The sequence below is a fragment of the Cervus elaphus genome, chromosome 21 (assembly GCF_910594005.1).
Source record: "Cervus elaphus chromosome 21, mCerEla1.1, whole genome shotgun sequence".
Classification (NCBI taxonomy): domain Eukaryota; kingdom Metazoa; phylum Chordata; class Mammalia; order Artiodactyla; family Cervidae; genus Cervus; species Cervus elaphus.
Window position 1 is genome coordinate 19039421 of NC_057835.1, and position 17755 is coordinate 19057175.

Here is a 17755-nt window from a genome sequence, read left to right on the forward strand (position 1 = left end):
CAAATCAATGAATATACGTATACTGATGAAATACACACACTGATGAAATACAGTGTGTTTATTTTGCCCACTTGTTCCTATCTACCATCCCTTTCCAGTTTCATACACTAGCTTCTTTTTACTTACTTAATTGTTGTTGTGTTCCCAGAATTAGTTCCGGCCTCTTTTTTTGCTGTTTACTCTCTGGGCAATCTCATCTATTTGCAAGGTTTCAACCACCACCTGGTAAGAATATTGTAGCTGTTTTTCCCCAGACCATATTTGCCATGGTTTACCTCCAAACTGATATTGTGTTAATCTCTTAAACTCAGTATGTTAAAAAGACAAACTCACTGTCCTTACCCAAAGCCTGCTTCTCCTTCCAGGGTCTGTCTGATGGTGATGGCATCCTGGAGTATATACTGAAGAAAAGACTTTAGATTACACGTCCAAGTTCAAATTGCAAGCTTTGACACAGCCCCCCTGTCAGACTTTAGTCAAATGATCTATTGTTATTCAAAAAGTCTGCTTCTTTATCTAAAAAGTGGGGCTAATAACTTTCAGATGGTAGTAAAGATTAATTCAGCTAATTTATGGAAATAACTATCACAGGTCTCATACATAATAGGCCCTCAATAAATGGTTGCTATTCAGCTCTTAATAGTTAATGAGACCCTCTTCTGCCTAGGAACCTAAGTTGAAAATTTGGAAATATCACTACTTCTGAGTTTTTACTCAAGGTCCACACCTACTCAGGCACCAAATGCTACTGATCCTCCTTAAAAAATATCATTTCTTCCATCGTGTGGAAATTTAACTTCCTTCTTTTTTTGCATTAGAATTTAAACATATTCAAGTCTCTCTCATTTAAAACACTATCTTCTACACAGATGGCTAACAAACACATGAAAAGATGCTCAACATCACTCATTAACAGAGAAATGCAAATCAAAACCACAATGAGGTACCATTACACGCCAGTCAGGATGGCTGCTATCCAAAAGTCTACAAGCAATAAATGCTGGAGAGGGTGTGGAGAAAAGGGAACCCTCTTACACTGTTGGTGGGAATGCAAACTAGTACAGCCACTATGGAGAACAGTGTGGAGATTTCTTAAAAAACTGGAATTAGAACTGCCATATGACCCAGAAATCCCACTCCTGGGCATACACACTGAGGAAACCAGATCTGAAAGAGACACATGTACCCCAATGTTCATCGCAGCACTGTTTATAATAGCCAGGACATGGAAGCAACCTAGATGCCCATCAGCAGACAAATGGATAAGGAAGCTGTGGTACATATACACCATGGAATATTACTCAGCCATTAAAAAGAATTCATTTGAATCAGTTCTAATGAGATGGATGAAACTGGTGCCCATTATACAGAGTGAAGTAAGCCAGAAAGATAAAGACCAATACAGTATACTAACACATATATATGGAATTTAGAAAGATGGTAACGATAATCCTACATGCAAAACAGAAAAAGAGACACAGATGTACAGAACAGAATTTTGGACTCTGTGGGAGAAGGTGAGGGTGGAATGTTTCAAGAGAACAGCATCGAAACATGTATATTATCTATGGTGAAACAGATCACCAGCCCAGGCTGGATACATGAGACAAGTGCTCGGGCCTGGTGCACTGGGAAGACCCAGAGGAATCGGGTAGAGAGGGAGGTGGGAGGGGGGGATCGGGATGGGGAATACATGTAAATCCATGGCTGATTCATGTCAATGTATGACAAAAACCACTACAACATTGTAAAGTAATTAGCCTCCAACTAATAAAAATAAATGGAAAAAAAAATAAAACACTGTCTTCTTTTTGAGACTTGTGATACAATTTTCCACTGTCTCAAGTACCTCAGAAAAATTTAAGTTTATTTTTAGGAAAGATCTACATATTTCTTACTCACTTCTGGGCATTTTATATTATTATTGTGAATGGATTATCTGCTTGTTTATTTTGTCCCCCCCCACATACTTCCTTTTTAAAAATTCATGTATTTTTGATGTTTATATATTTGCTTATTTGGCTGAGCCCGGTTTTTCTTGCATCATTCAGGATCTTCTGTTGCGGCTCATGGTCTTCTCTCTAGTTCTGTCAAGCAGGCTTAGTTGCCCCATGGGATGTGGGATCTTAGTTCCCTGACCAGGTACTGAACCTGCGTCTTCTGCATTGGAAAGTGGATTTTAACTAGTAGACCACCAAGGAAGCCCCACATTATACTTTCTAATGGCATGGCCGGTACATAAGATAGCTTTTGACATTTGTATACTTTGTTTCATAGTTTACTGTCTTACTCCCTCATTAAATTTTTTAAAAATAGGTAACAGTATATTTTTACAAGAAAAACTTTGAACAAATATATAAATAAAAATTTAAATCACTTGCAGTTTCAATGTCAAAGACAGCACTTTTAATAACTGAGGAATTTTTTTTTTAGGTTCTTTTACATATGGCATGTCAGAGATTTAAATCTATTTTATAAAAATGGGATCATACTGCACAAACTTTTATTATAATATAGTGACAAGTGAAAGTCGCTCAGTCGTGTCTGACTCTGCGACCCCATACAGTCGATGAAATTCTCCAGGCCAGAATATTGAAGTGGGTAGGTTTTCCCTTCTCCCTGGGATCTTCCCAACCCAGGGATTGAACCCAGATCTCCTGCATTGCAGGTGGATTCTTTACCAGCTGAGCCACAAGGGAAGCCCAAGAATATCGGAATGGTTATCCTATCCCTTCTCCAGCGGATCTTCCCAACCCAGGAATCAAACTGGGGTCTCCTGCATTGCAGGCAGATTCTTTACCAACTGAGCTATGAGGGAAGCCCATTCATAAACATTTATAAACAACATTATTATCAACATAAGCCTCCCTATTTAAAGATCAAGATTCAGATTGATTTAAAATATAAAAACTGATAAATGTTTGGAAGTAATGTGACAAACAAGTGATAATCAGAAGAAATTATAGCTATAATAATTTCAGGTAAACCTGAATTCTTGAGAATAAGAATGAAACAAGTAAAACTGGGTTATTTTAAATTAATGACTGTTCACCTATAAGGAAATAATAGACTCATGCTATAAACATTTCAACAGCTATCAACTGAGATATACCATGTTTACTTTAAAAAAGAGAATGATAAAAAGAAATTCAAGAGTATTATAAGATTGCAGCATCTCAGTTTTCTGATTAGAGGGCTAGAAAAATCTGAAAGGATGTAGAAGGCATGCTGTTCTTGGAAAATCCATTGTGAGCATCTTTACATTTCCATATCAACAGGCATACATTTAAAGTAGTTTTCCTCAATGCTTTTAAAAGTCCATGCCAGCTTTAAATAAGCTTGAAAAAAATAAAACCACCTCAATCCTCCCTTTAATGCTTGAAAGTATTTTTTTTTTAATCCCAAACTTAAAATATTAAAACAATGGCAGATTTTGGAGCAAAAAAAATTTTAACTGAAGTAGAACTGACCTCCAACACTGTTAGTCGAAGGTGTACAATGTAGTGATTCACTATTTCTCTACGTTACAAAAGCATCACCACACCAAGTCTAGTTACCATCTGTCACCATACAAAGTTATTACAGTATTATTGACTGTACTCCTTATGCTGTACATTTCATCCCCATGACTCACTTATTTTGTAAGTAGAAGTTTCTACCTCTTAATCTCCCTTACCTATTTCACTCATCCCCTCACACCCCAACCCTCTAGCAACCACCTGTTTGTTCTCTGTGTCTATGAGTCTGTTTCTGTTTAGTTATGTTTGTTCATTTGTTTTCTTTTCTAGATCCTACATATAAGTGAAATCACATGATATTTATCTTTTTCAGTCTGACTTATTTCACTTGGTTCATCTATGTTGTTGCAAATGGCAAGATTTCATTCTTCTTATAGCTAATAGTCCATTATATATGTGTTTATATATAATTTCTTTATTATTCATTCATCTACCAGTGGACACTTAGTTTGCTTCCATATCTTGGCTCTTGTAAAAAATGCTGCAATAAACATAGGGGTTTATGTATCTTTTCGAACTAGTGTTTTTGTTTTCTTCAAAAAAATACCCTGAAGTGGAATTGCTGGATTGTATGGTACTTTTATTTTCAACTTTATTAATAAGCCTCCATACTGTTTTCCATGATAGTTGCACCAATTTACCTTCCCGCCAACAGCGCACAGGCTTCCCTTCTCTCCACATCCTCGCCAACACTTATTATTTGTTGTCTTTTTGATATCAGCCATTCTGGCAGGTGTGAGGTGTTGTCTTGCTGTGGTTTTGATTTGTATTTCTCTGATGATTAGCAATGATCATCTTTTCATGTGCCTCTTGGCCATCTGTATGTCTTTGGAAAAATGTATCCTCAGTTTCTGCCCATTTTATAATTGGTTTGGGTGTTTTTGATGTTGAGGGAAACAATTTTTTTGCTTAAAAGCTTTGATCAACATAAGCACTGAGTATTCTTGCTTGATGAAAACGTTTGCCTTCCAGCCTAAGTGGTGTACGAAACAAGAATTCAACGTGGGCCACGCTGATCAAACCGCTTTTTTAGTCACAGATGGAGAAAAACCAGCCTTGTGGATGAAATGAGGGACATTCAAAGTCCACTAATTTGTTTTGGAGTAAACAGGGAAATATTTTACTTAAAAATTCTTCAAAGTGATTTTTCTAGAAGTTATTTTGGCAACAGAATAAAACTTCAGCTCTAAACACTTGCCACGAGGACCTTTCAGCAAAGACTGAATGCAGGTGAGAAAAGTATTCCTCACAAACTCTCAATGGATTTTCAGCTGTGAGTTGAAAAGCTATCATCCAAATTTATTCTTCACAGAGATTAAGTTAAATTTATCCCCTCCCTGAGCCTTTTTTTTCTTTCCTTTTTTTTTTTTTTTTTTGAGAAGTCCAGTAAGTCAGAGAATTAAGAGGCTTGGTACAACATAATGCTTAGCAAAGTGGACTCTGGCACTAGACTGAGCTGCAAAGCTGGTTCTGCCAATTATTGGCTGGGCGCCCTGGGGCAAGCTACTAAGACTTCCTGTACCTCGGTAGCCATATCTGCAAAATATGTAAAATACTATCTGTACCTATTTCAGATGACTGTTTTCAGCAGTATAGGAGATAGTACACGTAAGGCATCAGAAAAACATCTAGCTTGCAAGAAGCACTTCAAAAACGTTCGTGAGCCTTATTAGTACAGCTGAACTTTGGCTGCAAACACTTAATGTATTAAGTACTGTAATGAAGTAGAGTCTCACCCCTTGAAGTTTCAGTTCTTTGTATATAAAACTTTCAAAAACATCTTCCAAATGTTATGCTTTGCTGAATGCTTCCAAGTTTGAAGCAGTTGCTTTTGTCTTTATTGTCTCAGAAACAGAGAGACATTATCCTTCAGTTCATAAGTCTTTCCAAGCATTTTTCCTTTTGTCACGACTGAAAAGGTCTAACAGAACATGTTGTTGTTGTTTAGTCGCTAAGTTGTGTCCAACTCTTTTTTGAGTCCATGAACTGTAGCCTGCCAGGCTCCTCTGTCTATGGGATTTCCCAGGCAAGAATACCGGACTGGGTTGCCATTTCCTTCTTCAAGGGATCTTCCCAAACCAGGGATCAAACCCCCATCTCCTGCACTGGCAGACAGGTTTAATGGATTTTCTAATGATAAATGGTACATTATTGAAACAAACCCAAATTTATCATATGTACAACTCTTTCAATATGCTGGCAGATTTTATTTGCTAATATTTGACTTAAGATTACATAAGTGTAGATTTATATAAAGTGAAAGTGTTCTTAACTTTTAAGAAAAAGACAAAACATGGAATTTGGTCATAAGTCATCCAAGTTTCCTAAAATAAACTAGGAAATGGTCCCTATTTTCCCAAGGTGTAAAACAGATTAGCTAACACAGAAAATATCCATTTTTTTAAGATCTGACAAAATTTAATAATTAATATGTGTAGCATTTTTATGTTTGGGGAGGAAAGGACCTTTCTTTTAATCTTATTTTTGTAAATGTCATTCACAGTTTTGACCATTCTGAGTCCATTTTGGTTATTTTTGCTTTAAATCTACTTTTGGCCATTCCTTTTGCAGATTTAATTCATTGTTGTAATATTAAACATATTACTCTTTTCAAATCCATTAAAAAAATTCCCTTCGCATCTATGGTTACAAACCTCTCTCTCTCTTTTTTTTTTTTTAAAGGTGTGCCTCAGGATAATATTATGGTTAGATTAAAAAAAAAAATCAAATCCTTGTCTTTTAACAGAACAGTGTAGTCACTGTGTGGAAAGTTCAGGTTTAATTTTAAACTGTATTCTGTTTTTTATGCTTCTAAAACTTCTGCTTTCCCCCTCATTCTTAGCCAACTGATTAGGAAGTTATTCATCCTATTTCTACTCAAGCACTGCTTGACTGTACTTTCTTGATCCTGTTATTTCTTAATTAATGTCAATAAGAAAATAATATTTAAAAAAAAATTTCCTTGCACTCTTCCATCTTCCCTCTGCCTGCCAAACTACTGAAACATTTTGTAATCGCAGATCCCCATTACTGTAAGTCTGTTTCAGTATTCTTTTTTGAGGACTCATTTATCATTAGTCTTATGAGTGAGTGAGTGAAGTTGCTCAGTCGTGTCCAACTCTTTGCGACCCTGTGGACTGTAGCCCGCCAGGCTCTTCTGTCCATGGAATTTTCCAGGCAAGAATACTGGAGTGGGTTGCCATTTCCTTCTCCAGGGGATCTTCCTCACCCAGGGATCGAACCTGGGTCTCCCACATTGCAGGCAGACTCCTTATTGTCTGAGCCACCAGGGAAGTCCTGTGACTTATGACTTAGTACTATATTAACAACTCTTATTCACAATTAAATGCATACCACTTTAAAAAAAAAAACCACCCTACTATCATTTCTTCCCCTTATCAGGTTCTTTATTCTTACTACTTATTTGGCTCTTGCAAGTCTTCGCATAATTCCCTCCCCCCGGGCAAACACATGACTGGGATACTTTGCAAGTCATTCACTGTCAATGATGATCTCCGTGCTGCCCTTTCAAAATGCCTCAGCTGGCTGTAAAATTTGAGTGACAACCTTTTCCTGTTGATATCTAAAGTGATGCTCTGTTGCTTTTAGCATATAGTGCTACCACTTAACTGGATACAAACTTATTCTCCTTCTTTCATATTGATGACAACTTCTCCTTCACTCCACTCTATGCCACCCGCACACATGATATTTAGATTCCCTTCAGCTAAAGTGGTGGTGAACCTGTGACATTTAATATGTAAGCTCAGGTTATCAGAGGCCTATCTGATAGGCCCTGAAGCTGACTGTTGCTGCCACACTGCGCCTCCTCCCTTCTGTTCCACTGGCTCCATCCTGGAACACACTTTACATTCTTCACATACTCCTGGCTTTCTCATCTGGTTCCTCTTCTTTCTCCATTGTTCTGCCAGGTCCAATCCTCACCCTTCCTCTCTTCTCATTCTATACACTCTTCCTGGGTAATCTATCTCATTCACTTTGGGGCCCCACCTGTCATCTCTATCAGTGGTTCTCAAGCTCCTCCCTGAATACTGTTTCTGCAGAAGCATTCTTCCATCAGTAGCATCTCTCATCACACACAGCAATTCATAACTGCAGGGACATTCTGAAATCTCAGGAGGTACATTTATAGCTTCAAGAAGCACTTGTCTGGGAACCTTTAGTTGGAGACACATGTTTGCTCCATCTGTGGAGGACAGCACCCACCATCCACTGAGCTGTCCACTCCAGGGGCCTGGGGGTCACAACTACTAGACCTGAAGATACAGACGGTGTCTCTACAGTTCACCACATCTCACAGAGTGTCTAACTCAAAGCAGCACAATAAGTATCTGCTGAAGGAATGAATTCAATCACTAAATACTGTGGTTTCCAATTCACATCCTTTCGACTCATCCTCTTTTCATTCGCACTGTCAGTTAATGTCATGATTACTGTCTACTGGCTACTAATGAAGTCTCCCAGCCTCAAGTACTGCTTCTCCCAACCCATTCTTCATGCCAGAGTCAGTTATCTTTTTCAGTTATAGATCAGTTCTTACCATCCCTCAACTTAAGGTCCTTTAAAATCAAACCCAAATTTCTCAACAGATATATGTTTCTAATTCTCTTGACTTTGTACATAGCATTCCTTTTACTTAGAACAACTCAGGTATCAGTGTAAAGAGAATTTCTTGATGCCCCAAAGCTGAATTAAACACTCATCTCATGTGCTCCCTGTACCCTGTACTTTTCCTACTACGGTACATATACTGTATTACAACTGTGTGTTTACTTGTCTGTCTCCTCAACTACACTATACATTTTGATAGGTGGGCCAATGTCCGTTTCACTGTACCTCAATGCCCTGCACAGTGCTTGGCACAGAGAAGGCATTTGATGAGTGTCTGGTGAATGAATATCACCAGTGACCATGGAAGTAGGTAACTTTGGAATTTCATCATAGGGACTCTGAAACCAGTGGAATCCATAAATAAATACTAAGAGGCCATAAACACCATGAAATTGTACCCAACATTTTTTGAGAGTAGTTTCCAGACTGTGTGAAGAGTCAATAATCCTAGAAACTTAAAAAATATCTCTCTTGGAGTTTATTTGGTTAGAAAGAAACCTGCTAAAGTATATTAAAAATGAACAAAAACAAAACGTAGATACATAAGCACAACACACAGACACACTAACATACATACACAGAGACTGACTTAATTATACCAAGCCTTATGGTAAATCTTTTATTGGAAAGGGACAAGAATCAGAAAGTTAAGAGGGCTGTAGCAGGACTGAAGAAAACCAGACGATGCCAGAAAAAGAATTTAGAAAGATAGAACAGAGAATGAAAGGGAAATTCGGTCTCCTTTGTCATTTCATATAGGCTCCTTATGTAGCCAGCCTATGAAAGGTTAGGGCTTCATTACAAAGGAGGTCCAAGTCTGAAGATATCTGTATAGTTCTGAAAACTGCATCTTCAGCTTGCCATAATGCTGCCCAACTTCAGCATAATTCTGTCTCACCAGTCTAGCTGTCTTTTCAGTTCTGTCCAGTGAATCTCTGTCTCGACACTGACCTTCGACAGAAGGAAAGAAAGAAAAAAGGCAGGCAGTGGCCTGGGCTCAGGAGGAAAGAGACAGGGAGAAGAGTAAGTCAAATGCGCATCACTTTTCAGGTAACCATCTTTCTCTGGCTCACTCTATTCCTCTGTCTTAGAGTAAACTTGATGTACTTCCATATTTGCAAGAATCTTGACAAGATATCATGTACTTTGGTAAAGTAAGGAAATATACTTAAGTTCTGAAGAAATACAGGCAGTTTTGAGAGTTGTGCTTTTTTTTTAAAAAATAAATGTTGACCATGGTTAGCCTCTACTCACTAATTAAACATTTAATGAAACTAGGAAATATAATTTTTCTTTCTTTTTTGGCAGAGGGGAGGTTATTTCCATATAGCATGTAACATACTACATAGCCTGGTTTGCTTTAGAAGATGATAACTTTTGTATCATAAGATCCTGTTACTGATTCACTAAAGTAGGACAAGTACTTCAGAGGTGGTGATAGGCTTGATTTTGAGTGTTTTAATGCTACCCAGGCTAACTTCCACTATGGACGCCCTGTTGGGTCTTCAGTATAGCGACTTATCTTACTTACATTCAGGCTGTCTCTGGCTGTGAAACACATCTTGTTCATGTGGGAATGAAAAATGGACCCTTTCCTCATTATCATCATCTTTCATCCAAAGGAAATAAAAGCCAGAGGATGGTAAATCTGGTCAAAAAGCCTGAAAATTTTACTGACTGGTTAAGCAGCATCTAAATAATTAGGAATGGCCCACAAACCTATAAAGCAATTCATCCCATAGTATTCATTTAACATCAGTCTACAAGAATAACTCTGATACACAGAGACAGCAGTCTCATGAATTTTACATGTGCCTTATTTTGTGGCAGAACTCCACTGTATAAAATTGACAAAATTGTGATTGTCAAAACAATAGCTTTAAATAAAAAGAACCAAGTAAGTCTTAGAGATTCTGTATTTTTCTGTCCTATTTGAGATCTTTATGTCTTAATCTACCAATAAAATATAGATTATTTTAAATCAAATTGATAACTGAGGATTGCTCTAGGTACCTTCTTGCTAAAATTATAGTGAAATGTAGCGATCGAATATTCTGGCTGGAAGCTGGGGTGACAGGGGAGGAATAGGAGAGAAAGAGGAAAAACTTCCATTTACCAAAGTCCCACCTGATAGTGTACTTATGTAATGCAAGAATCAATTTTTTTAAAATTCCAGGATTCACTTGAGAGTTGTATGAGTTTTGCCCTGTTATCTACTCTGATATCTTTTTTGACAAGGTATTGCTGTTAATGATTTATTGAAATCTGGTTTACATTCTGTTATAGGTAAGCAGAAAAACATGGTGTTGAGAACTTGTGCTTTATTTTTTCCATAGCAGTGTATGGAATTTAGAAACCCTTTCAAATGCTACTGGGACTGTTTGGAGGAAAGAGAGAAAGATGAGAATGGAAGAAAAAAAAAATTCTATAACCTCGTTCATTGCCTGCTCTACTTGCATCCTTATCCTTAATCTTGTCGAACTCATTGTGTCCTCCATCTTCTTTGGGTTTCACTGCTGCAAGAGAGACCCAGGTTAGGAAGTGACTTGAGTATGATGCCAGGATCGATGCTGACAACGAGATGAGAGCCAGAAGTGAAGGGGCTGTGAAGCCAGAACTGGAACTGTTGGGGGTCCTCGGTATGTGGCATCTACATAACATCACACATTCCATTTACCCAAATGGGTGTGAAATTCAGCAAACCAATAATACTCACCCAGAGGATAAGTGTCTACTATCATTGACACAGTATTATTTGGTACTCTTCAGATGAAATGCACACATTATTAAGATGTTCTAACATACTATTTCTGGGAAGACTTTTTCTGGTGAAGTGTGGAATGGAAAGGGGACATGGAGCAAGATGACACGGATGGGCATCATCACCTGGGAAATCCAGCAGTTGCTCCAACAGATGCCCACAAGGTAGTATTTACCTTGATGAGCCTTGCAGACTCTGGTACCCGATCTCACTGACTGGACCCAGGAATGCAGACTCATGCTAACAAAACTCACAAGACACTGATGTATATAAAAAAAGAAGAAGGTGACTTTATTATTTACAGTGAACAACAAAAGAATCAGGCATGCTGACTCTGCATCAGTCTGATAGTGATGACTCTGCATCAGCCTGATAGTGCATTATCTCCTTGGGAAGGCAAATCACCAGAGGGAAGCTTGGTGCACACGGAAGCAGAGCAAGTGGAGTTAATTACGCAGGATTCCAGTGCAAGATGGCATGAGGCTCTCAGCTCTGTACCACAGGGCTATCCGCCTGCCAGGCAGGCTGGATGCTTGCCTCCACCTGGCAGGTGCTATTGGTCAGACAGTCCTTTGTTAGGTATCGTGACAATTTCATTAAGAGTTTTTCTTTTCTTCTGTTTTGGAGAGAGAGACAATGCTCTCCTGAGCATTTTTCTATGTTTGTGTGTTTTAAAGATGTCAGTACCATCAATTAGGTTAGTCAAATTTCTCTGCCCAGAGAGTCCTTATGTCTTGAAAGATCACGTTGCCTTTCTTGACTTTAATCAGTTAGACTTCATTTCTTAGTTTAATTTTCAGAGAGTATTTGCATTTTTCTGCTTTCTGGGATCAAGAGGGGCACCACATGGTGGACTCCACATTTGCCTACAGGTTCCACAAAGTGTCAGTTAAATTCAAATCCACCTGTATTCACTGTGCCAACTTTACACCCACTGCTGTGCCAGATACAAAATAATATTCAAAAGCATAACAAGAGACTCTAAGGAAACACTGTATCTACTGGATACCTACAGTCCTAAATTCTTTTTAACGTACATTTATTCATTCATTTTTTACTAGCATTTATAGATCCTCTCCTGTATATGAGGATTAATTAGATACAAGAAATAGAAAGATAAAAATTGTCTTGTTCCCCTTAAGAGCTTACAGTCTAGCCAAGGAATAAGACATTAAAAAAAAAAGGTACTGTGCCAAATGGTATGGAGCCTGGTGGAAGGAACACTTTTTTTTAATCTAAGGGCAGAAACAGAAGCCATCCTTTTTAATCTGTTTTTTTAAAATACTAAATAATAATGAATATTTTAAAAATTTAACAGTGGTTTGAAGCACAAAGTATAATAAATTTCTTTCTCGCTTCTTCCCCACCCCTATTCTCTCTCTCAAGGTTCTCCTTGGTAGTTGGAGAATACTCTTTCACATCTTTTTTGTGTATATGAAACACACACATAAACTTTTGCATTCCCAAACACATATATTTTAAAATTTCTGTATTTTATCAATGTGTGGAATTTATATATTACACATTCTATTCATAGAACATAGGCACACATGCACATATATATTTATATAATGTACACACATGTGAGATCATATTATTGTTTTATAACTTGTTCTCTCACATCTAATTTTTTGTTTTAAATTATAACATGTATACAGAAAATTACACAAAACAAAAATGCCTAGTTTACAAAATAAATTACCCTACTGAGCTCCCACCAGGTCCATAAACAGAGGATTCTGAGTACCCCAGAAACTCTGCACCACCCCCAAATTATTATGCTAATCTTAATATTAATCATTTACTAGGTTTCTATGTAGTCTTACTACCCACAATGCAGGCAAAGTCCAAATTTGCCTGCAGTAGCAAATGCCCTCAAGGAAAAAGCAGTGTTAGTTTGGTATTTCATTCTTTTTGATGCAACAGTAAATGGAATTGCTTCTTGAATGTCTCTTTCTGATCTTTTGTTATTAATGTATAGAAATGCAACAGATTTCTGTGTATTAATTTTGGAACCTGCGATTTTACCAAGTTCACTGATGAGTACTAGCAGTTTCCTGGTAGCAGCTTTAGGATCTTCTATGTATAGTCATGTCATCTGCAAACAGTGACAGCTTAACTTCTTCTTTTCCAATTTGGATTCCCTTTACTTCTTTTTCTTCTCTGACTGCTGTAGCTAGGACTTCCAAAACTATGTTGAACAAAAGTGGTGAGAGTGGACATCCTTGTCTTGTTCCTGATCTTAGAGGGAACGGTTTCAGCTTTTCACCATGGAGTATGATGCCAGCTGTAGGTTTGTCATATGTGGCCTTTATTATATTGGAAATATGCACCTCTATGCCCACTTTCTGGAGGTTTTTTATCATAAATGGGTGCTGAATTTTGTCAAAAGTTTTTTCTGTCTAAGCTTCTTTGAACTCTTGCTTTTCCTTACAGTTCCTTAGAGTTTTAGGACTTTGCTCCTCTGAGGATGTTTTCTTGTATATATTCAACAACTTCAATAATTTTCGGCAAGAAAATTGTTCAAATAACTTAATCAGCCATATTTCCAGTAACAAAAATTGGTGACACTTCTTAATTTCTTCCTGTGTTACAGTTCTAAGAATAAATGTAGATTCTTATCTACTAGATCCTGACCCCTTAGGGATTATGAGAAATAAACATCTTTGATTTCCCACAGCATGAATAGTGAAATATGCAATAAATGCACAAAGACTGAAGAATAAGTGAATGGAAAAGAGAAGGAATATGTAATTATCCTGCCCTTGAGGAGTTTCCATTTTCCTTTTGTGAAGGAAGATGAGATATATATGTATAAATATATATATATGTATAAATATAAATATATATATAAATATATATACATACATATATATGTATATGTATAAAACAATTTGACACAATAGAGAGACATGTTTAAATGAAATCACATATTTACTGACATGGACAGATTTCCAAGATACATCATCAAATGGAAAAAGAAAATTATAAGATGGTGTATGTGTGTAAAATATATCTAAATCTATTGCTATCTCCGTGTGTATAAACATGTATGTGTGTAATATGTGCCATGTATATTCTTGCTTATATGCAGAAATATGACAGTAAAGACACATAACAGTGGTTATCTCTGCAGACTGGAATTGGGAAGCCAGGAGCAATCTTTTCATTTTCAAATATCCTATGTAATAATTTTACATGAAGCATATATTACTTTTATAGTTAGGGGGAAATTTTCAAATTATATTCAAGGGCAAATATACCTGACACAGGAAATCAAGAACTAAAAACAGCCAGAAACCAGACCCCAATAAGATGGTTATTTTGAGACATTAGTCTGCCATCTTCTCAGTATGTCAGCTTTCCAAATAAAGTCATACTTCTTCCCTCAAAAAATAAAAATAGCCAGGAAGACAGATATTACTGGGGAAGGCTTATTTGAAAAGGTAGGACTTGAAATGGGTTCCGCAAGATTGGCAGAGCTTAAGTTAGAGAAGAGGAATGGGGGGGAAGTGGCCTTGATGAATGAGAGTTGTGCCGTGATCAGACAGCAGGGAGTTAGAATGGCACCCAGAGAGGCCATAAGGAAATGCATTCACCTGGCTAAAATTAACTTCAGTTTACACTGAGAGGCAGGATTAAACGGACATAGAGTCAGGGTCTAAAACGGAGAAATGTCATCAATATTGAGTTTATAATTGGGTTGATGGGAAATAGAAGTCAATACAAGACAATACTCGTCAAATGGAGTAGTTTGTGCAGAATGAGATCAAATGAGAAAAAACCCTGGTGATTCACAGAGTTAGAGTAGTAACAACTGGTTTTCACTAAGTTGAGAAATGCACAGTTTTGGACTATTCAATTGTTGCAGTGGGTAAAACTTAGCAATACCTTGTTCAAAATCAAAAAAGTCTCTACATTTGACTCTAAGGAAGAAAAATTCTAAATAAGTAAAATTTGACAGAATTAAGTATCTTTAGGGTTTCAAATTATTTGGATCTATATATTTATCACGGTAAGGCCCAAATCACAAAATTATGAAAACCAAAAAAAGATTACTATAAATTAATAATACACATCATGCTTAAAAATTTTTTCTTCCAAGTAGATTTTAACTTCTGAGTGACATATTACTGCCTGGGGCTATAGTCTTAAAGTGGAGTTTATTATAGTTTTACAGTATTTCAAAAGTTTCAGTCAGATACTTTTGCTTGCCTAGCTAGAGGTCAAAAGCTTAAGGATTCTTACATGATAGAAAACAAACTTCAAAAAGCTTTAAAAGTGACCTGTCATGCTTCAGACTCTTTACTTTTCTGTAAGGTCACATTTCTGAGGAAGATGACAGAGTTGGTGATTGTGTAACTAAGCCTCCAGAACTACTTACGCCTCTGGAATGTGATCATTGTTTTGCAATGGAGTTGGTCACCATCATATGAAAATCTTGGGAAATAAAATATCTTGTTTACCTGCTAGTTCCTGTCATAGAAGAGCTCATTCACACACAGCACTGTACTACTTTAGTCTAAATTCCCAACTTACATTGCTTGGCACTAATGATTCTATCTTAAAAGAATGTTAAGAATATTTCGACATACTTGAAAAGGTAAGCAAAAGAGGGAAGAGGGTTGGAGGGGAGAGAGGAGTGGGAGAGAAGAAAAGAAATGCTTCACAGTAACACGGGAAGCGGGAGATAGGAAAGGACACAGATGAAACAACATTGGCTCTGAGCTGCTACCTGTTGGTAGAAGGTGGAGCTGAGTACACAGCAGTCCATCTTATACGGTGTCTACTTTGTATGTTCTATAATGAACTGTTCCATAATTTAAAAAGCAAAAATGAAAAAGAAAAAGCACATACTTAATTTTTCAAGACTGTCTCCTAACTTGTAACCTAAAAAGGGATAATACAGTACTATTAATAGTACTGCAATAAATATGTCATCTTTAGAACACTGATTTAAGAGTTTAAGAGCTTCTGAAGCTTATCTGCCCAGCAACAATAACAAAATTTATGCTGGATGATAATCCTTATTCTGCACATCATCCTTACAATAAAGCACTTTCACATTCATATCTCAACCACTCTACACATGAACACTGTGAGATCTGGTGGGTGACATTCTACTTTAGGAAAAATATGAGGTTCAGGGAAGTTAAGTAGATTTCAGTTCTTTCATTCATTCCACAAACACTAAACACCTACTGTTAGGCAGATCTATTCCAGCTATTAGAAATTAAGGGACAAAGAAAATGTGATTCCTTTTTTCAAGAGGTGCATAGTCTAGCAGAGGGGATGGATTTAGAAAACAATTACATGATGATATGGTTTATACTGCAACAAAGTGTTTTTCAAAAAAAAATCTTTTAACTATGACCTAAAGTAAGAAATACATTTTATACTGCAACCCAGGATAAACAAACAAGTTTAAGTGAAACAGAAGTTTTATGAAACATGACTCTTTCTATACACGGTTCACTCTGGTATTTGCTAATCTACCCTATTCTGTATCTTTTCTTTTTTTAATAAAATGCTGGTCACAACCTTTTACAATTGGGTTGCTGTTTACAACATCTCGTTATTCACTAGTGGGTGTGACCTACAGTGTGCAAAAGTGTCAGAATGAGTATGATCGGAGTTCTGTGGCAACACAAAAAGAAATACAGACTGTTTCAGGGAATGAGAAAGGTCTGGAAGAGGTCAGTCTCTGAGTACTTACAATACTAAAATGGCAGAACCAGAACAGAGGTCTTAAGAGACTTTTTGCTCTTGGAATTATTATACTGTTGCACGCTGGCCAAAGACACGGCAGCAACAGACTGTGAACTCACTGAAAAGCTACCGAAACAACTTGTTTTCCTGAAGGGATGTCGGCAATCATTTGTTCACATTTACTAACTCTTCACTAAGTGGCACAGCACTTCCTGTCTACTGGCTCATCCTGCTACTACCTGTAAGACAACTATAAACATCCTGAGACTATGAGGCTTACTCTATGACTAACAGTCCCAAATATTTGTTTTCTCAAAATTTCTCTGGAAGACGTAAAAACAAGAGATTAGGCTAATATGTGTTAGATGTAAAATCATAGACTGTAATTTCTATCAACCACTAATCTAATCTGTGATTTTGTTCAAGGCCTTAATCTTCTATTTCAGCCTCAAAGCTTGCTGTCCACGCAGCCAGCTGTGGCTGCCACGTCCAGGGCGCAGGAACAGGACGGGCAGCAACCGTTCCTGTCTTATGCCGCTGCCCCCTGCCGTCGGAGAGAGAGAGGGGCGGCAAGATTACAGAGACCTGTGGATTGACTGTGCTTCGTCATTTTGTCCAATAGGAAGGTTTCCATTTTCAGGTACTTGTTCTGAGAATCTATTTTGCACGAAAGACTCATTTTGTGAACCTGACATAGTTCTTTGGGCCTTTTATCCAGTAAGCAATCAAAGAGAAAAGGTGCTTTTCCACACCAGTATGTGCTCAGCTTACAATAGTGCTACTATTCCTTGGGCATTCAATAAATATTCATCAAGGATACGGATACTGACACTGAACAGAAAATAGACAAAAGGAAGAAAGTTCATTGGACTTCATGAAATACAGAGGAACTACAGCTGTTTCTCATCCCTACTTCCCCAAAGGGAAACATGGTTTGAATATCAAGATAAAAGATTCTGTGGGCTGAAGTACCCTTAATTAAAATAAAATAAAATCAAACCGAAAATAAAAACAAACCAAAAACATCAACCAGCATTTGTGTCTTTAATCATATAATTGTAGGGTCTTAGTAAATTCAAAGTATTCTGGGTTAGGCTTTATAGGTATTAGCTCAGTAACGGAGGGTTGGCCAGAA

The 17755-nt window shown here is 37.2% G+C and overlaps 1 protein-coding gene across 6 annotated transcripts in view; it reads right to left on the reverse strand.

Annotated features, from left to right (window-relative positions):
- NSMCE2 (NSE2 (MMS21) homolog, SMC5-SMC6 complex SUMO ligase) overlaps positions 1 to 17755 on the reverse strand; it is a 232458-nt gene that overhangs the window by 101070 nt on the left and 113633 nt on the right. For 4 of the 6 annotated variants that reach the window (XM_043879244.1, XM_043879239.1, XM_043879243.1 and 1 more), the window contains one exon: positions 10583 to 10666. The exons of 1 other annotated variant lie outside the window; for it this stretch is intronic. In XM_043879244.1, coding sequence (XP_043735179.1) covers positions 10583 to 10666 — 84 coding nt within the window. The remainder of the gene's footprint in view (positions 1 to 10582; positions 10667 to 17755) is intronic. One more of the 6 variants, XM_043879240.1, reaches the window with a different exon arrangement.